The 19019-nt window shown below is 38.9% G+C and overlaps 1 protein-coding gene across 1 annotated transcript in view; it reads left to right on the plus strand.

Moving 5' to 3' along the window:
* HECW2 (HECT, C2 and WW domain containing E3 ubiquitin protein ligase 2) overlaps positions 1–19019 on the plus strand; it is a 211165-nt gene that overhangs the window by 143877 nt on the left and 48269 nt on the right. The window contains exons 17-19 of the mRNA XM_012641641.1: positions 2813–2896; positions 7582–7691; positions 18024–18144. Coding sequence (XP_012497095.1) covers positions 2813–2896; positions 7582–7691; positions 18024–18144 — 315 coding nt within the window. The remainder of the gene's footprint in view (positions 1–2812; positions 2897–7581; positions 7692–18023; positions 18145–19019) is intronic.

Raw genomic sequence — 19019 nt, forward strand, 5'->3', positions numbered from 1 at the left:
AATACAATACAAAAAAAAAAAAAGATAGCATCAAATATGCCTGGGGATGAGTAGATTCTACCACTACTTTTTCATTTGCAAACTATTGCAAAGCTTTTGTTCTTAGAATAAGCCAGGATATCTTTATGCATTATTTAGCTTTGATCATCAAAGTGAAAACACAAAATTTAAAAATTCTTGCAGAACTCTAGCTTATTTGTACAGATTTCTAGTAAACAAGGACACCAGTTTAAGAAACACTGGTCTATAGAACAGTGGGCAAATATCTGATAACCAAAAAGCTGTTCCTTTTTTTCTTAGAAAAGGTTGGTGACATTTCCGAGGATGTCTGCTGACTTCTCTCTCTTCCTCAGCCTTGATCTGTTCTCTTGTCAGTAAACTAACATCTTCTTTGTTTCTACATGAAAGGACTTTGTAAAGGACTGTCTAGGCTAGGAGCAGGTATAAGGCCTAGACAGAGTTCAGTTAAGTGAACAGAATTTAAATATTTTCACATAATATTAATATTAGAATTGCCTGTTGCCTTTCTCTCTTCCACTGCGCCATTAACTCCTTCAAAAGGACTTTGTCTTACTTCCTATTGATTCCCAGTGTGCGGTACCATGCTTGGCACATAGTAGGCCCTCAGAAAGTGTTTGCTGAAAGAATAAGTCAATATCAGTATAAGAAAGTACTTAGTGGTATGCTGTACATCAGATGACATATTCCAGTGTCTGGTTCTTGGAAGCATATGATCCATAGCTTCTCATTGTGATAAATCAGTTGGCCCAGTAGAAAACTAGTCCCAGCCTGCCTCTGGGATGTTGTCACCTGAAAAATCAGACCAGTTGCCTTCACTGCCTGGTAGTTTAATATCTGGAAAGTGATGAACAGTTTCCCAGTTGGCATATGTCCTCCGATGCCTTCCCCCTTTCCTTTCCTCACCCTGTCATCCTTGTGACTCAGGAAGCTATGATGTTTTTCTTATTCACAGGAAATCTACAGGCCACAATCTGGAGCATGATATCTTCACCATCACTCAGCCTGCTCTGTATAACTCCAGTTGAGGAAGTAGAGGAGAGTGCTTAGCCAGTTTGTTCTTCGGTTTTGTTCTGTTTGCCTGGATTCATTGTGATGATAGACTAAGGAGATAAACTGCATATTGGTTGGAGCTAGCTTTTGATTCTTTAAGATCAAAGCATATTGTTATCGACCCTTATAGGCGTACTTCTTTGGTTAAGTTATTGTTCATTTTTCTCCAAGATAACTTTTTTCTAATTTAGCTTTTTTCTAGCAATGTTTATATCTTTTATCAAAAAACCATGCACCAGATAATGGGCTTTGGTTTCCATCACGTGCTTCAGACATATGATTTCAACACTTGAGGGATAATGTTCTGTCTGGTTCAAGACTTCAAGCTGAAATAACTTTAAGCAGAGAGACTGGCCTTCTGAGCAATTTCTTTACATACATGTCCGCCACTTATTTCTTAATAATCTTTTTTTTTTTAATAGTAGTTAGCTACTGGTAGTAAAAGACAAAAAGGAAAATGTGGTAAACACTAAAGAGTAGGTGCTTCATATACTAACATGTTATGTAAAAGGCATCTAGCCAGAAGAAACCAAGAACTGAAATCTGTTTATCCTGCCTTGTGAGCTGTGTGGTGAGGGAAAGGCAACTGACTTTTCTAAGCATTAGGGAATTTTTCTTCTGAACATTAAAGCTTGCCTTCCACCTCCTTGCCTTCAAGTCTGTCAGCAATCTTAATAAGAGAGTTTGGAATTTGGAAATAGAACATGCAGTGGGGCTTTGTGAAAATATCAGATAGAAAAACAAGATGCTTTGTAGATAAGAACTAATTGTAAATAAATACTTGCATATCAGTGATTGATATTTTATTTCATAACACAGTAGTCAGAGCTATTGTCCTTAGCACTCAGAGTAAAATTGCATGTCTGTATTGGCCTCTGTGTTCTAACCAAATGTAATGGTTTTAGTACCATAGTTTATGTTTTTAGTTTTGCCTCCTCCTATAAAAATTAATATAGTGTGCTCTGAAATAGCATGATGTAAACGAGGGAAAGCAACTAGGCAAAATTTTATGAAAACCGTAATCATGGAACAAATTGAAAAGAGTAACATGAAGATGACTTACCTAACAAAAAGAAAAACCTGGTGTTATCACATAATAAAATAGTGGTAGAAATAACTCACATTGTTGTATTTGATGTGTATATGTACATATACATTTGCACAGATATGCGCACAATCTGTTTCACCAACTGCAATAACTAAAAGTATTTCAGGTTTCCCCTTATTTAAAAAAGCCATATGCTTCCACATTAAATATGTAATGTATAGATACTATCTACTTCCAGTTAGGAATGAGCTCATCACTCATAACTTAAAGGTATACCCTCAGGAAAATAGATAACTATCCCGACACAATCTGTTTTTGGAATAGCAGGGAATCAGCCTAAGACTGTTAGTTAGATTCAGGCCCCACAATCAGCTTTGACCCAAAGCAGAGACTGAGTTTTATTGGTTGGATGGTACACTACCTGTAGTAGTACTTGGGCAGCAAAATGATTAAAGCAATAAAAAAAATTTTTTTTCCCATTGTTAGAACTGGAAGATGTTGATGTTCACAAGGTACCCCTTGAAGGCAAATACCATGTCTGTCTTGGATGTGTATTCCTAGGGTATCACATAGTGGCTGCCACATAATGGGTATCAAAAAGTGTTGTGATCATTACAAAAAATGTGCTTTACCACTGAGTTATGTCCCAAAAGTTTGCTGCATATATCTTGAGCTGTTTCTTTGCTTAAATAGGGAGAAGATCCAATTTATCCGAACCGAAGGGACCCCAGGATTGGTGCGCCTTTCAAGTGATGCAGACCTTGTTATGTTGCTCAGGTACGTAACACAGCTCTTGAAGCAGAAAGTCTCCTGTCATTGGATATTATGGAGCATTTTAGAAAATAATATGCCATTAATGGTTGCCTAAAAAACGTCTCCTTTATTCTTAAAGACTTATAGAAATACTCATGTTGAAGAGTTAGGTGCTGATTGAGTGATAATGTGTTTCAGATTGCATTTGTCAGCACTGAGATCTATTTAATTTTGTTTTTACCCTGCTGGTAAAGGAGGTGGTATTGGAGAAGGGAAAGGTCTTAGAGACTAATGAATAAAACGTCCCCCTCACAGAACGGAGCAGTAGGGTATCTGAGTAAGGTACACATAGTTTACTCCTTCAGTGTAGAAGAGAGGCTATACATACTTTCTTTTGAATTTTTTTCTCAAAATGTGCTTTTTCCCCTTTTGCTGATCTAAGACATTATTTATTTACCTTATGGTTTTGAGAGTTTACGTTTGGGAAATCAAAACAGAAAGTTGAAATTTGCTCACTGGTACTTACTGCCAACTTGATAGACCTTCATAAAACTGACCTATTATATTTTCTTTCCTGATGGTTACATCAGCTTTGGTTTTAGAGTAGTTTAGAAGGGAAACTGGCAAGTTTTCAAAAGACTTTCTCATTTTTGATATTGTTCCTCAAATGAAGACAAACCACAGTAAAATAAAGGTTTGCTCTACCCAGTGGTTGGGACACCCACCTCTGCAGCCTCCGTAGAATTAGAATGAAAGGGAATGCCATGCTGAACCACTCCGGCAATGCTTTGTCAGCCTAGGTGCTGACAACCCTTTCATAGCATTCATGGTGATCTTGACCCTGACCATGTCCAGTTCTCTACCTGATAGTTGCCATATTTGTTGCTATATTTCTGATTGCCCACTTGATTGTTGCCAAAAAAGTTATTTTTCTTTACTGTGTAGTTGAAGCGTAATTCAAAAGGATGTAATCACTTTCCATAGATACTTCACTTCACTTGACTCTGAACAGGACCTATTGAGTGAGGGGTGGAGGGGACTCACTTCTCAGTGTATTGAGCTAGTTCTGAAAGCAGCATGTAGTATGCTAGGTGGTCAGGAAGACTACTGGTCAATTACTATTAGGATGTGATGTTTCTGTGATAGTTTGGTTGGTGATAAAATAGTTAAGTTACAGAATTTTGTTATAAAATTCTGGCTAGGTTATAACTCTTTTGCTTCATTCTAGAAAACTAAAATTTTTTCATTTAAACTAAGAATTCTGCTTTTGAAATTAGTAAAAATAGAAGTTATGATTATCATTCACCTGTCCTTAGTCAAATAACCTTTAGATGCTATAGCCTTAAATATTTTATTACACCATAGCTTAGAATATTTCTACTTCAATAAACACCACAGATGGCATAGTTTCTGTATGTTATGCAATTGAATTCAAAGTATTCAGAATTTGAAAACTCTATCATATATAAAGAGCAAGGCTACATTTCCTCCTGTTTGAGAAAATAAGCATGTTCTCAGAAGCTAATGGGCCCTTGGAGAAGTGTGAGAAATTCACTTATATGTGATAGTTATGTAATTAGTACATACAGTTATTTAATTCTAGACTTTTATTTCATTCGGGTGATCAAATGTGTTTATTATTTTCATAATAGTACAAATGACACAATGTATTGCATGTACATGCTTAAGAAATAATATTTAATGATTATTGAAAAATTGAGGTTTTTGTTCATATTCTCAGTTCTTTATTTTTTATTTTGCTTTGGGGTTTGAGTGATATGAATCAGTGACTATAAACTCCAGCAGTGTACTTGTTGCATACATAATGGAAGACTTTGTGACCGTTTTTATGTTTTGTCTATCTCTTAAAAAGGAAAGTCACTCCTGATACAGATGAACTTGATTGTCAGGAAGCTGCAATGTAGAGATAGTATAGGTCTAGGAGGACATTATTCAATTAAAAATAAGCCCATATAAAATTATTTTCCAATAGGGAGACTTTTTAAATGACCTTGTTGAATTTTCTGTTGATTATTCTATTTAATATATTTTTTCACTAACTGAAGTCATGTAAAAAATATGCCTCCATCAGAGCTCATATAGGAAATGATTGATAAATTTGGCTACATAAAAATTTTAAAATTTTTGTAATGAAAGATACCATATGTAAAGGCATAAGGAAATAAACTGGAAGAATGTATTCACAACACATAAAACAAAGAGATTATGGATACATAAAGAATGCTTTTAATTTAAAAGAAGAGAACCCAATAGAAAAATCGGTAAAGGATATGAAAAGGCATTTCAGAGAAATTGAAGTATGAATAGCTAATAAACTCATGGAAAGATGCTTTAATTACAAAATACAATTTCAAATAATGAGATACCATTTCACATATTAGATTTGTAAAAATTAAAAAGCCTGATAATACCAAATGAGACATAGAAACTCTTGGTAGGATTGGATTGCAGGGCTTGGTAGGATTGGATTGCAGTTTCTACAACCTCTTTTGAGTACAAATTGACACTATCCTGTACAGTTGAAAAGGCTTATGCATTATGACTGAACAACTCTGCCTTTAGGGATATACCATATTTACACTAAGAAACCCTTTTACACGTACACAAGGTGACATATGTAGGGTGTTCATTGCACCATTATTGATAGAAGCACGCAGTTAGGAAAAAAGTAAATATTTGTCAAAAGAGGTGTAAGTAAATAAACCAATATGTTTATAGAATGGCCAACTATATAGCAGGTAAAAGGAATAAACTAGATCCTTATGTATCCACAAAGATATCAGAACTATATTGTTGAATGAAAGAAAAATCTCAAGAATGCTATATACTTACATAGCATTTATGTAATTTGTAAACAATGCATGAGACAAAACCATTATATGTTGCAAAATAGAAAACCGTGAAAGGAAGAATACCTTTAAATCATGGTAGAGGAGAACAAAAAGGACTTCATATACACATGCACACATATACACACAGATATATACATCTATATATAGAAACATACAGATCTATAAGTATGTGTGTGTGTGTGAAGCAAAAATAATAGTGTTAACATTTCTTCCTGGAGGATATGTATCGAGCATTTTCATATTCTCTTGTACGTATTAAACTTTCCAAGTAAAAAATTTCTCTCTTGATATGAAAAATTTCTGAGTATTGGTTATATTTAAAGGAAAGAATAAACATCATCACAAGGGCACAGGTGTAGATGTCTAAGGAGAGGGTGCTAATTCCTACCCTTTAACTAATTTAGCTGTAAGTTTCTAGATCCTTGTGGTAGCAAGTAAGTGAGACTTTGTCTTAGCAGTTAATTTAAAATTCACCTTATTCCATTGGCCACTGATTTATTCAAAAAGAGAACTGACTGTTGCAGGGCTTAATTTGGTATTACAGAGGTGAGAGTACATACTGCTTCTATTTTCGTATCTTCTGACTTATGGTTTAAAAGTAGAATGGTGGTTTGAAAAACCATCACATAAAAATGCTTCGGCTATAGCGGCCTATCCAAGGTGTTGTTACTGCAGTGCTATAATCCAGGGTTTCTAGCCTCAGTAATGTTGACATTTGGGGCTGGCTAGGTCTTTTTTTGCAGAGAGCTACCCTATGCATTGCAGGATGTTTAGCAGCATCCTGACCTCTACCCACTAGATGCCGATAGCACCCCCTCCCCCAGTTACAACAACCAAAAACGTCCTCAGACATTGCCAAATGTCCCCTGGGAGGTGAGGGCAAAATTGCTTCAGTTTAGAACCAGTGCTAGAACTCTTAGGAGTCCTTTCCTTAAATCTCTACAAGATTGAACTGTTTCCACTTCTACTGAATTTTTTCCAAAAACAAGTAATGGGTTTCTAGGTTTGGCCAAGTTTGAAGAAAAAGAAACCTACTTCCACCTCTTAATTAAAAAACATGAGTCCTCTTACTTTTATTGTTATCTTAATTCTGTTTTGCCAAATGGTTACATATTTGAGCTTGGTGCTCAAATCAGTTGTAGTTTTCTTTCTTATAATATTTAATGAAAAGTCTAGGATTCCAAGATCTCAGGTCTCTGGTTATTGTCTTTTAGGAGAGTATTAGAAATAGAAATTTCAATATGGAAGAGAAAAATGACAAATAATCTGAGATCAAAATCCTCTCATTTGAAAAACAGTAGCCAGGGTAAACAAGGGAGCTAATTATTTAGCAATTGTAATTATTTAGGAAGTATTTTGTTTTATTTTGCTTTTAATTATCCAGTTAAATCCCAGGCTCTTTGAAGGTTGAGACTCTGTTGCATATTTCTTGGAGTGAAGATACAGAACATACTTTGAGTATGTATTATGGGTTCTCAATAAACATTTTCTATTGTGTTTGAATCTTATTTCCAAATCTAAAAACCCAGGTACAATTTTCAAACAAACACGTGCATTCAAACTGACATACTAGAATGGTAAAATAGAAATCGTGTTCTCTGAAGTTGGTAGGAAAACAGGTGAAAAAGCACAGGTTTCACAAAAGCTACAACAGCCAGGTCTTTTGCCCCAAGGATTACCTGCAAGGGAAAGGGGACAGGTGCTCCCTTTGGGAAGTGAACTTGATCTTGATGGGATGGGTCAGGGTGAGAGATCGACTGTTTTACACGTTCAGGCTTTAGGCTTTTCCCCACTTCTTTGGCTAAAGTGCCCATTTTGTCTCCTGTCTTTCCCCAGTTTATTTGAAGAAGAGATAATGTCATATGTGCCTCCACATGCCTTACTCCACCCCAGCTACTGTCAGTCCCCACGTGGCTCCCCCGTGTCGTCTCCTCAGAACTCGCCAGGTGAGTCTACCTGCTGCTCGCAGTGAATTCTCTAAGGAGTGAGCCGTCAAGTCACACATTCTGTCCTCCATGAAGGACAGGACGGGAACACTGTGGATACACCTTTAGTGTTAGCTCAGGTTCGTGTGTGGCATTTCCTTCCTCTTAAGAGTGGCTTGTTTCCATGGGGATTCATTTTGACAGAGAGATGATGAATAGGAGGATAAATATTAGTGTATGACATACTCAGATGGAGAATTTACTTTTCATTATGTTACGTAGTGCCTAATGTATCTTGGAAAATATTAGGGCACAAAATACTATGTTGCCTTTTGGTTTTAAAAAGTTCTAGTGAAGAGACCGATTTGATGCACAATAAAAGTAAAGTCTCTACTCCTCAAGAAATAAAATAGAATTTAAATTATTCAGTTTGATGGACTTGGATATTTTTCCCTACAGTATTCACTAATTGCATTAGATAGGAAGAACAGAGATGGATGGGTAGATAGAACATGTTGATAGATAAACTAAACCATGTAATTTTAAACTTTTTTGAAAGAGGTAGGTGTGAATGAAGGAGTGAATGGGTGAATGGATGGATGAATGATAGAAAATGCAGCTTAGCAAATGAGTTCTTTTAAAGGATGATAGTCATAATGTTGACAGAACATCAGCTATATTTATCCTTATTATATAGGCAATGCGTTGTTCACACTTTAACAGCTATTAGAATTTAAAACTATTTCAAATAGAGATCCAAACGCCACATGTGTCACAAAAAGCTTCTATTATGTTCTTTGATATCTAACATATGGTTCCCCATATTGCTATGATAATGGAGCTGTAGCCTAATTGAATACTGCAGACAGGAAAAGGTCTATTAATTTGTTCATTCGACACAGATTTATTGAGCATCCAACTATGATCCAAGCACTGAATTAGACCCTGGGACTACAAAGATGAATGATACAGTTTCTGCCTTTGAAGAATTCATGGTGGGGCAGTGAGTCAACAAATGACTCTGTAAAGCTCCGTAGTTAGTCCTGTAATGAAGAAATGTATGAGAGCACCGATATGGGAGCAACTATTCCTTCAGTGTTGGGGCTGGGGTGTTTGTGTCAAGGTGAAGACAACAGGTATGAAGTAGAGCCTGGAAGGATGATGACTAGGAGTTTATCAGGTGGACAAGGACATTCTAGTAAAAGGGGTAGCAGAAGCTATGCCTCAGAAACATGAAAGCAGTTTAGGGGAATTAAGAGAGACACATGAAGAGAAGTTCTCAGAGCTCAGGTTGGAAATGTAGGCTAGTGCTAATTTGTCTTTGAAGCCTTCCTTTGTAGTCTGTGTGAAGCTGAAGAAAATTTATAAAGAGGAATACCAATAATATCCTGTTTTTTGGAGATCAGTTTGGTGGCAGTAGGAAGGATGGATTAGAAGACGAGAGACCAGAGTGAGAGAGACTGTTTGGGGGGCGATTATGTTAGCCCTGGTGACATGGCACAAGGCTGGATTAGACAGTGGCAGTGGAGAGGGAGACGAGGGAATTCATTGAAGGGATGTGTAGGATGTAGAGACATTAGCACTCTAAGCTGAGGTAGGGAAGAGTCAAGGCAGATTTGAAGGTCCTCACCACCTAAACTACCAGGCAGATGGTAGCACCATCCACCAGGAACAGAAAAGGTTTAGACTGAAGAGGAGAGGTTAAATGAGTTGGATTTTGGACATATTTGTCATGAAATCTTTGAGCCATTAATTAAAGATACTCAAAAACAACTGGAAAAGATAGTCATGGAGCTCAGGAGAGGTTGACAGCTAGGAAATCAGTGTACTGGTGGCAGTTTAAACCCAGAGTGTAACTTAGAGGAACTAGGGAGGACAAGTCAGTGAAAAGATGAGAAAATAGAGGGTGGTGACATGAGGAACCCCAATATTTAAGGGATGATCTGAGGCAGAGGAGCAAGTGAAAGAAAGAGAGCCAGTGGATCTTGGAATAGAACCAGTGAGTCTTTTCAGGAGAGTCAGGTTTCGAGGAGGAGTGGTTAACAGGGCCACATGCTCAAAGGGTTCAGAAAGGATGAGTCTGAAAACAGGCCATTAGATGTGAATATCGTGAACTTATAAATGGTCTTTGCCAAAGTGGGTTCTATGAAGTGATAGGTCATACACTGGATTGTGACCGGTTACAGAAGGATCCTGTATGTAAGGTAGAATCCAGGAGTGGTGAATGCTCTTTTCACAAAGTATGGAGGTGAAAAGAAGGCAAAATAGGACAGAAGTTAGAAGAGGGAAGGAAGGGATTTTAGGTGGGGAAGGTTGAGCGTGTGTGTGCAGAGGTCATGGGATGTGGGAGGAAGGAAAGTGGTTGGTGGAATGCGACAAAGAAGCAGTGGTCAACACGGCACAGGCCCATGGGAAGGCTGGACAGGGGAGGCAGCGGCACAGCCAGCTTTGGAACAAAGTAAGGACACCTATTTTGATGACACAGGCTGGGAGGAAATAAGTGTATGACACTACAGGTAAGTTTAAAGGTGTAGGGGGAAATGGATAGAATTCCCAGCTGGCCTCAATCATTTAGCAACTGTGGGACTTCGGGCAATTTACCTCCTTCCCTGAACCTGAATTTCTTTTTCTGTAAAATGGGCATAATAATAATCACCTCATTTCTCATGGATATTTTTGAGAGAACACCTTGCCTGGTGCCTGGAACATCATGAGTAGCTAATAAACATTAATTTATCCCTTTTTCTTTCTTTCTGGAAATTGGATTCCAAGAAGCATGGTTTGTCCTTATTTGAACTGTTAATAACTGAAATAATTGAATCTATTTCTTCCTGATTTGCAGAGCTGGCTGCTTAGATATTTAATCATCCTGACTGGTGTTTATCTTGGTAAAACCTGTGCTAAAGTTTAAAATGGATTGTCCCTTTACCTGATGTTTGTGGTTGAGGAAATGGAGCCGCGTGGATTATTGCTTGTGCCAGTCTAGGCTCTTCTTTCCAGGCCTTTTCTGTGGCCCACCGTCCCTGGGGAAAGGGAGATCACCAGATTCTGTCTCTTTGGAGCCATGCAAAGGCGTGCTCTCGAAGATGGCTGCACATTCTTGGAGACTATATGAGCATTCTAAATATTGACTAAACGCGCATCTTCATTTAGCATCGCAAATGCACATGAGTAATCCTTGGTGGCAATAAAAAAAAGTGCATTCTGGAAACTTAGATTTAGAGTTAAACATTTTCCAAGACATGTGTAACCCAAATATATCTAAATTGCTGGCAGTATTTGTAGTGGTTTTAATTTTCAGGAAGAATCATCTCCATATTTTTGGCCTACTCTGTTTCAGTGGGCTTTGTTTGATCTTGAAATTGGGATGTACAGCCTGATATCAGTGGAAGCAACTGTAACTAGTTCCACATGAGCCAAGGGCAGGACTAGCTAACCTCGTTTCCCCTGTGGAGGAATCATCCATTTCTTTGTATAAAATAGCTTCTCCTTCTACCAGTATTCCTGAAGGTTTTGTGAAAGCAGCATTTCAAACAGATTTTTAAAAGTGATCTGATCCTCCTCCTTGTGGCTACAATTACACCACTCTTAGTGGTGTGAGAATAACATCGTGAAAATTACGACAATAATAAATTTTAATGATCTTCCTTCAGAATGCCTAGGAACCACACTTTTCCTCATTCCAAGCACATTTACATGTCTTTTCAAGTACAGAGAGAAAGGGGCTTTGGAAACTTTGACTCACTGCGTTTTGCAGCTGTTCGAGTGCTCACCTAAAATTTGTCAAAATTGTGGAATGTGAAGGTTTGTTTTTCTGGGACCACTAAAATGCCAATCCCAACCTCAGCGATGCCAGAAGGAAAAGATCTTTCCAAACACCATATGGTTTATTACGCCAAATATGGGACCCAGAAGTTTATTTAAGCTGCACATTTCTAGGAATTTAAATGCAATGACACCTAATTTGTCTAATATTATTGGAGATGTGCTCTCGTATGTGAATTTTCCAGGTTAACCACGGCTTTAACTGCATGACTTTAATTGCATAAGAATTTGTTTAACCCACTATTTGCTGAAACTCCTTTATAACAGCATTGTATTTTTCCTTGCTTTCCTATACACAGCACATTGAGGCTATCTCATGGTTTGGGGGATCGTTGTGCTGAGGAATTGCAACGCAGAGCTGTTGTTATTTGACTAGAACTGGATTTCCTAGAAGCTAGTACCAGCACAAAGTCACACTCAATAGAAGTAAAACACACTCAGAGGGCATAGAAGAGCCTCGTGGGTCTTTGCTGAAGGCTGTCTTGAGGGGATGGGCTGTGTAGGGAAATATTTCTCCCAACACATGATGGACTCCCTAAGGATCTTTTTTTCTCTCTCTTCCTGTAAAGTCTTAGTATCTGTTTATCTCATCTCCTACTCTTTTCACAAATATTCTCTCTTCTCCACTCCCCTTCTCTCTCCCTCTTCTCCTCCCTCCCTCTCTCTTCCTCTCTATTTCTCTCTTTCTCTCGCTCTCCTTTCTCCCATCTTTCCTACAATCCCTGAAGTAGCTTTATACCTGTTTTTTAAAAAAGCATTCTCTCCCTTCCCTTGGCTCAGCACTACAAAGATGATCTGGGAACCAAATAGCACAAATGAAAGATGCTCCCCAGGTGGGTAGAGTTGTAATTCCGGAGACTGAAGGAAAGCCCCAGATACCGTCCCTATCACAGCATAGAGGTTTTATTTGTTGCTGTTGTTAGTCTCCCATGTCCTCACCCCCAGTGCTGTCAAAGGATGCCTGCCATCGTCAGACCCTTCAGCTTTCCCTTTTTGGTAAGTTGCTTCTTTGCCAATACCTTTGTCAAGGTCTGAGAAATAAGAGCATCACTTGGTGTTTTCCATAATGATATGTACGTGAGCATCAGCGAGCTCAAAAACTGACCTGAGAGCCTTTTACCACTCTTAGAGAATGAAGCAAACATGCACAGACTTCGGTGCTTGTGCTTTGTGCCAGCTATTTTGGAGATGTTTTCTTAAGTTTCAGTGTAGAGCTGTGTTCCAGAAGATAGAGCCTTCCACAAATTACTATAATGCTCAATATTTTGTTCTCATTTACTAATAGGAGATTTGTTTAACGTCACAGAGATGTTTTGAAAGTGAACCAGGAAAGAAGTGGGCTTCTGAGCCATCCCAGGACAGAGGCCTGGAGCCATGCTGGATTACGCTAAGCTCCAAGCCCTGTCTAAGGCGGAGCGAGTGCCAGCATCAGAGCAATCCAGGTTCCAGGCTGCACACCCAGCATCGAAAAAAACTGAGACTGCTCAGGAGTTTGATGCCAAGATACTTCTAGTGTCATCTGAAATATTTAGTCAGGCAGTCTTTAGTTTGTATATGATTATGCAATTTTGTAACAGTATATGAAAATAGGGTAACACTATATAGAAGTTCTTTAGGTCTGGCTAGCAATGACAAAGAAAAAAATATAATATCTGGGCCGGGCGCGGTGGCTCACGCCTGTAATCCTGGCTCTCTGGGAGGCCGAGGTGGGTGGATTGTTTGAGCTCAGGAGTTCGAAACCAGCCTGAGCAAGAGCGAGACCCCGTCTCTACTAAAACAGAAAGAAATTAATTGAACAACTAAAAATATATAGAGAAATTAGCCGGGCATGGTGGCACATGCCTGTAGTCCCAGCTACTCGGGAGGCTGAGGCAGGAGGATCGCTTGAGCCCAGGAGTTTGAGGTTGCTGTGAGCTAGGCTGACGCACCGGCACTCACTCTAGCCCGGGCAAAAGAGTGAGACTCTGTCTCAAAAAAAAATATATATATATATCTGATACTGAAATTTTTCCTGCAAATAATTAGCATATTGCTGATTATCCATAAAATCAACCCTTCATTTGATCACTTATCAATGTGACATTGACTTTTTGTTTCTGATTTTCTTTTTTAGGACTGTAAAGACCATAAAATTACTCTCTCTGTACAAGTATTATGTCCTAGAACTTCACTTGCAGTTGTGGCTCCCAAACAATTCTGTTAGCTCAATCTTCCAAGAACTTTTTAATTTCCAAAGTGGAAGTAACATGGTTCCTGCTCTGGAATTTCTTGGCACTTATACCTGACTTGTATTAAGAATTTGACAAAGGCCAACAGCATAATTTACTGTGATCTTAAAGTATTAAAGTTATATGCAAATGGTTTTTTTCATAATAGAACTACTAACGAAAGAATTTTTGCATTTAACAGTTGCTGTCTCCAGAGTCTTTGCAATTAAATCCCTTTACCTAGAGTGTAAACGGAGTCAGAGCTAACTTTTATTGTGTTTGTATTTATATTGATGGAATATCAATTTTTTTTCCCAAGGATGAAATTTCCACGTTTATTTTTCTTTTCTTTTTTTTTTTTTGAGACAGAGTCTCACTGTGTTGCCTGGGCTAGAGTGCCGTGGTGTCATCCTAGCTCACAGCAACCTCAAACTCCTGGGCTCAAGCGATCCTCCTGCCTTAGCCTCCCAAGTAGCTGGGACTACAGGCATGCGCCACCATGCCTGGCTAATTTTTTCTATATATTTTTAGTTGTCCAATTAATTTTCTTTCTATTTTTAGTAGAGACGGGGTCTCGCTCTTACTCAGGCTGGTTTCGAACTCCTGAGCTCAAACAATCCGCCCGCCTCGGCCTCCCAGAGAGCTAGGATTACAGGCGTGAGCCACCGCGCCCAGCCACGTTTATTTTTCTTTCATGTGCATAGAAAATGGCAGTGACATGTCCTACGAAAGAGACAGGGAATGGGCATGGCGCTGCTATACCAGACAGACTTTGTGCTTCCAAAGTACGCTATTCATTGTGAAAACAAAGGAGGTCGTAGTTTGTGGTCACTAACAGTTCCTTGGGTTTCCCATTTGTTTTTTAAGCTATCAGTTTCTTCAAATCTCTTTCAAATGACACACCGCATTACAAATGATGGCACTTAACCAATGTGGCATCTCCATATTTACACCAACAAAAGAAATTTACAAGACATAATAGCATACAACCTTGACATTTAATAATAGCAATAAAGCATGAAGGGCGTTTCCCTTATCCTTTTAAGCATCTCAAATTATACGGCAATAGTATACTGTATGTGCTCTTTTTTAAAGTAATCAATTCTTAAAGAATCACGTTTTTTTTAACTGTTGGAGATTCTCATTCAGTCTTCTGTTCTTCATTTTCCTCTTCTCTATCAATGATTGTGCTCAGGAAGGCTGAGTCACTGCACTGTCTGGGTTCACTAGTCTGCAGTTTCTCAGACTGGAGCACTGGGAACTTTACTGGACCACCTCTGAGTGGACTTGTACTGTGCTGTCATGTTCCTCGTCCAGCTAGGAGAGTAGCCTGTGCTCATGCAGATCATGTTCCTTCGTGTTACAAATGATGCCTTTCAAATACACAGGAAGCAATTGCCCCATGTTAATGCCTGGATGCTGCCCACGTGTTGTGTTGGTTATATTTGATCTTTTTGTAAGGGAATATTGGTTCTCCACCATGGCTGCACATTGGAATCATCTGGAGAGCTGTATGAAAGACGCATAACTGGGTCCCACCCTCCCAGATTCTGATGTCATGGATCTTGGGTGTGGCCTGAACGTTGGGTTTTTTAAAAGCTTCCTAAGTGATTCTAAGGTACAGTCAAGATTGAGAACCACTGCCTAGCAGTCTCTTCTGATTCCCATACCTTTTAAGGTCAAGTTTATTTGTTTTCTTAATAACATAACTCTTAGCTGTTTGGGTAAAAGATTCATAACTATGTAAACAGATCTCCAGACAGATTATTGTACAAATTTTGTACAAATTCATTCCTAAAACCCCATCACATTTCCCCATGTCTTTAGTATTCACCTCTATGCAGATAACAAGGGCTAACACTTATACGGGCTTCTTAAACAACAGGTACTGCGCAAGTGCTGTACACACACTAACTCATTCAATCCACGCCTGTGGCCCTAATCTCTCACCTCAACTCAAGTGCTGTATTTTCAAGTGCTGCTAGAGCATATCCACCTGGCTAGCTGCCATCTCCAACTCAATGTGTATAAAGCTTTACATACCCCATCTACCAGCATCATTTTCCAACTACTTACAGCATCAAACAGGTCTGGCTCAAATCCCAAACCTACTGCCACTGGCATGTGACTTTGGCAGGAAACTGTATATTCGTTTCCCTTAGTTGCAAAGTGGTGATCGATGGTTATAATGATACCTGCTTCAGAGACTTGTGAGGATTTCTCAAGATTCCCTATGTAAAGTGTGTTGTTCCTATTGTATAGCAGGCATTTAACAAATGATAGCTGTTGTTATTACAAAAAACTTTATATTTATTATCAACACTTCCCGTTCCTCTTCTGTACTTATCTGTTCTGTTCCCCATGCTTATTTCATGTTGTAAATGTTTCTCTGAGTCACCCACTCCAGTCTGGGCCTGTCCCCTCAGGCCTCGATTGCTGCAGCAACTCCTAACTGGGGCTCTTTTCTCTTGCCACCCTTAATTCAGTCAACACACTCTGAAAATAATTTCTTAAATAAAACTCCACTTGGATGTCATACCCTTGCTCAAGAACCTATAAAAAGGCTTCCCACCGTTGGCTGCGTCGTACCCAAACTCCTCTGCTAGATTTTTAAAATTCCTCTCATGATTTGGTCCCAAACCTTCTGATTGATAAAATTTCCCGTTTACTGCCCAGCCATCACTCTCCCCTTTAAGTTACCGGGGTCCCTCAGTGACTTCTGAAAACACATGCAATGCTTATTCCAGCCCTTGCTGCTGTGCCCAGTATAAAATACAGATTCTCCTCTGTTTACAAGGTTTGGTTCCAGTAAGCCTCCTCCCTAAATTCTTTTCCGTTTTGATCTCTGCTTATACTCGTTCCTTTTCTGTAACATTACTGTTACTTTTCTATAACACTGATCTCAAATGCAAATGCTGAGGGGGGCCAGGCAGCCGGTGTCACCAAGTGGCTATACAGAGTGGCAGGCACATGCCTCATCTAACAGAGTGGCCACAGCTGCCCGCTGTATCCCCAAGGAAATGCAAGCTTGTTATTGCAAGACTTCCCAAATAATTTTCAAGAGAAAAGTCGGGATTTGTTTTTACTTGAAATCTCCTAATTTTCAGATGTTGGCAATTAATTTTAAACTCTTCCAGAAAAATTGTGGGCAAACAAAATAAATCTATAGGGCTGGGTACAGCCCCAGGGCTCTAGTCTGTATACCACCTACTGTAGGACTTAATTATTCTCTAATTTTTGATGTTTTATTTCTGTCTCCCCACCTAAGACGTCTACTCCAGCAACCCCGCCTTGTTCATTTATGGCATCTGCTGCTGAACCCAACACAGTGTTAGTGACGAATAATAACCGTTTAGTTGATTCATTTGCTCAAGAAACTTTTAATGAACTTACATAGCATGGGATAAACCAGACTTCACAATTTTTGCTTTCTGGTTTCTTTCATTGAGGTTGGAAATATTTAGTGGAAATATCCAGTGTTTTTGTCATGGCTCTGTGTCTGATTCTCATATTCATCATCAGTTTTATATCCTGCCTTGTTGCTTAGTCACCTTGTAACACAAAGCCAGATTTTTCTATGGAAAGAAGTACAAACTATGTTACTTTTACATTTTGTTAATAGTATTTGCCATTGAATGACATATAAAATATATTTAGATAATCTGTAGATATTCACAGTACTTGGCACGTATTAAGAATGTAATAAATATTAGTATTATTTACTTTTCATACAACCAGGAGGTATGTGCCTTTGGCAATTATGTCTGAATTCAGTTTTTATATTAAGATTATTTTACCGTGCAATATGAAATACATGTAATTGTGTGTCTAAAATCATTCTTCATGATAATGTGTATCTGAAGGAGTTTTGTGGGGATTTTTTGGTGAGGAATTTAGAGTAAATGATAAAAACTCACTATTCTTGCCTTATGTAGCACATACTTTCACATTGTAACTTCCTGTCTAATTGCCATGATATCATTTCAGCAGCAAGCAAAGACATTCCATCCCGAACAGTTACCATTAGACATGAGTAATTCTGTTTGACTCATCTTAGTTTGGACTGAAAAGGGGAACATATTTGAGAAACACATGGGCACCATTGTAACTATTCAAACAGGACTTTTATTCTCAACCAAAATGCCACAAAGAAGATATCTCTTAAGACCTTGGTTAAGGTTCGTTACATCCTTCAACTTAGAGACATGAAAAGTGTTGCCTCCTTTCCTTGTTGCCTGTGATGGTATTTTTTCATGGTGATGTGATGAACATTAGGACAACGCACAAATCCAGATTGTCCTCATTTTGTGGTTTTCCGTAGGTACTCAGCGTGCCAATGCCAGGGCTCCAGCCCCTTACAAGCGAGATTTTGAAGCCAAACTAAGGAACTTTTACAGGAAGTTAGAGACTAAAGGATATGGACAAGGCCCAGGGAAATTAAAGTAAGTTGAAGTGATACCAACCACATGACTTCTAGGTGGTGAAAGGATGGGATGTGGTTGGGAATTCAGGAAATTGATTGCAACTTGGGATGACTAGCCTGTGATTTGGGCTGGGGTCATCTAAAACATCGTTCTGGAATTAAGCACAATTTAAGCTTAAGGTTTGAAAACAGTGAAAACACTGCCACTTTCCGTGTAAAAATATATGCAAAATAAAGAGCTGATTTATTTTTTTCCTCTGAAAAGCACCTCTTTGTTGGCATATAGTATATTCATTAGATGTAAAGCTATCACAATGTCCTGTATTGCCAGTCCCTGTCTCCGGAGCTGACCTGAGTGCAGGAATAGTGCTTGGCTCTGTTTGATTCTTTGAAACAAACCTCACAACAGAATATGTCACGAATGTCATTTCTGCCCTTCTTCATCTACCTCCCTTAAATGGGGAAGGTGAATTGTTCGCCCTAGAATTGTTTTCACTCCCTACTTATGGTAACATCCTTCTCCTCTCCCCACCTTTATCCTGTTCCATGTCCCCGCTAGAGATCATTCTGCCACCAAGAGAGGACCAAGGAGGCAAGATCTCCACTGATGCAGCACTGTGACCCTGAGAGAGGGTCCAGGGACCAGCCCAGCAACAGCCCCATGACTCACTGCCCTGTGCACAAAAGGGCTTGCTCAGTTAAATTCCACCTTCATCGCTGTCAAAAAATCAGCCTGCCCCAAACACCAGACCTCTCTGAGCTTTTCTTTACTTGCACTTGACTTTTGAAGGTCTGGATGATCCAGCTGTCATGCACTGGCCTCCTTATCGTCTCCCTGTTCGTTGCCATTGACATTAAGGGAACATTGGTATCTGTGGAAGGATGACTTTAATT

This window comes from Propithecus coquereli, unplaced genomic scaffold, assembly GCF_000956105.1.
Source record: "Propithecus coquereli isolate 6110/MARCELLA unplaced genomic scaffold, Pcoq_1.0 Scaffold167, whole genome shotgun sequence".
NCBI classification, from domain to species: Eukaryota; Metazoa; Chordata; class Mammalia; order Primates; family Indriidae; genus Propithecus; species Propithecus coquereli.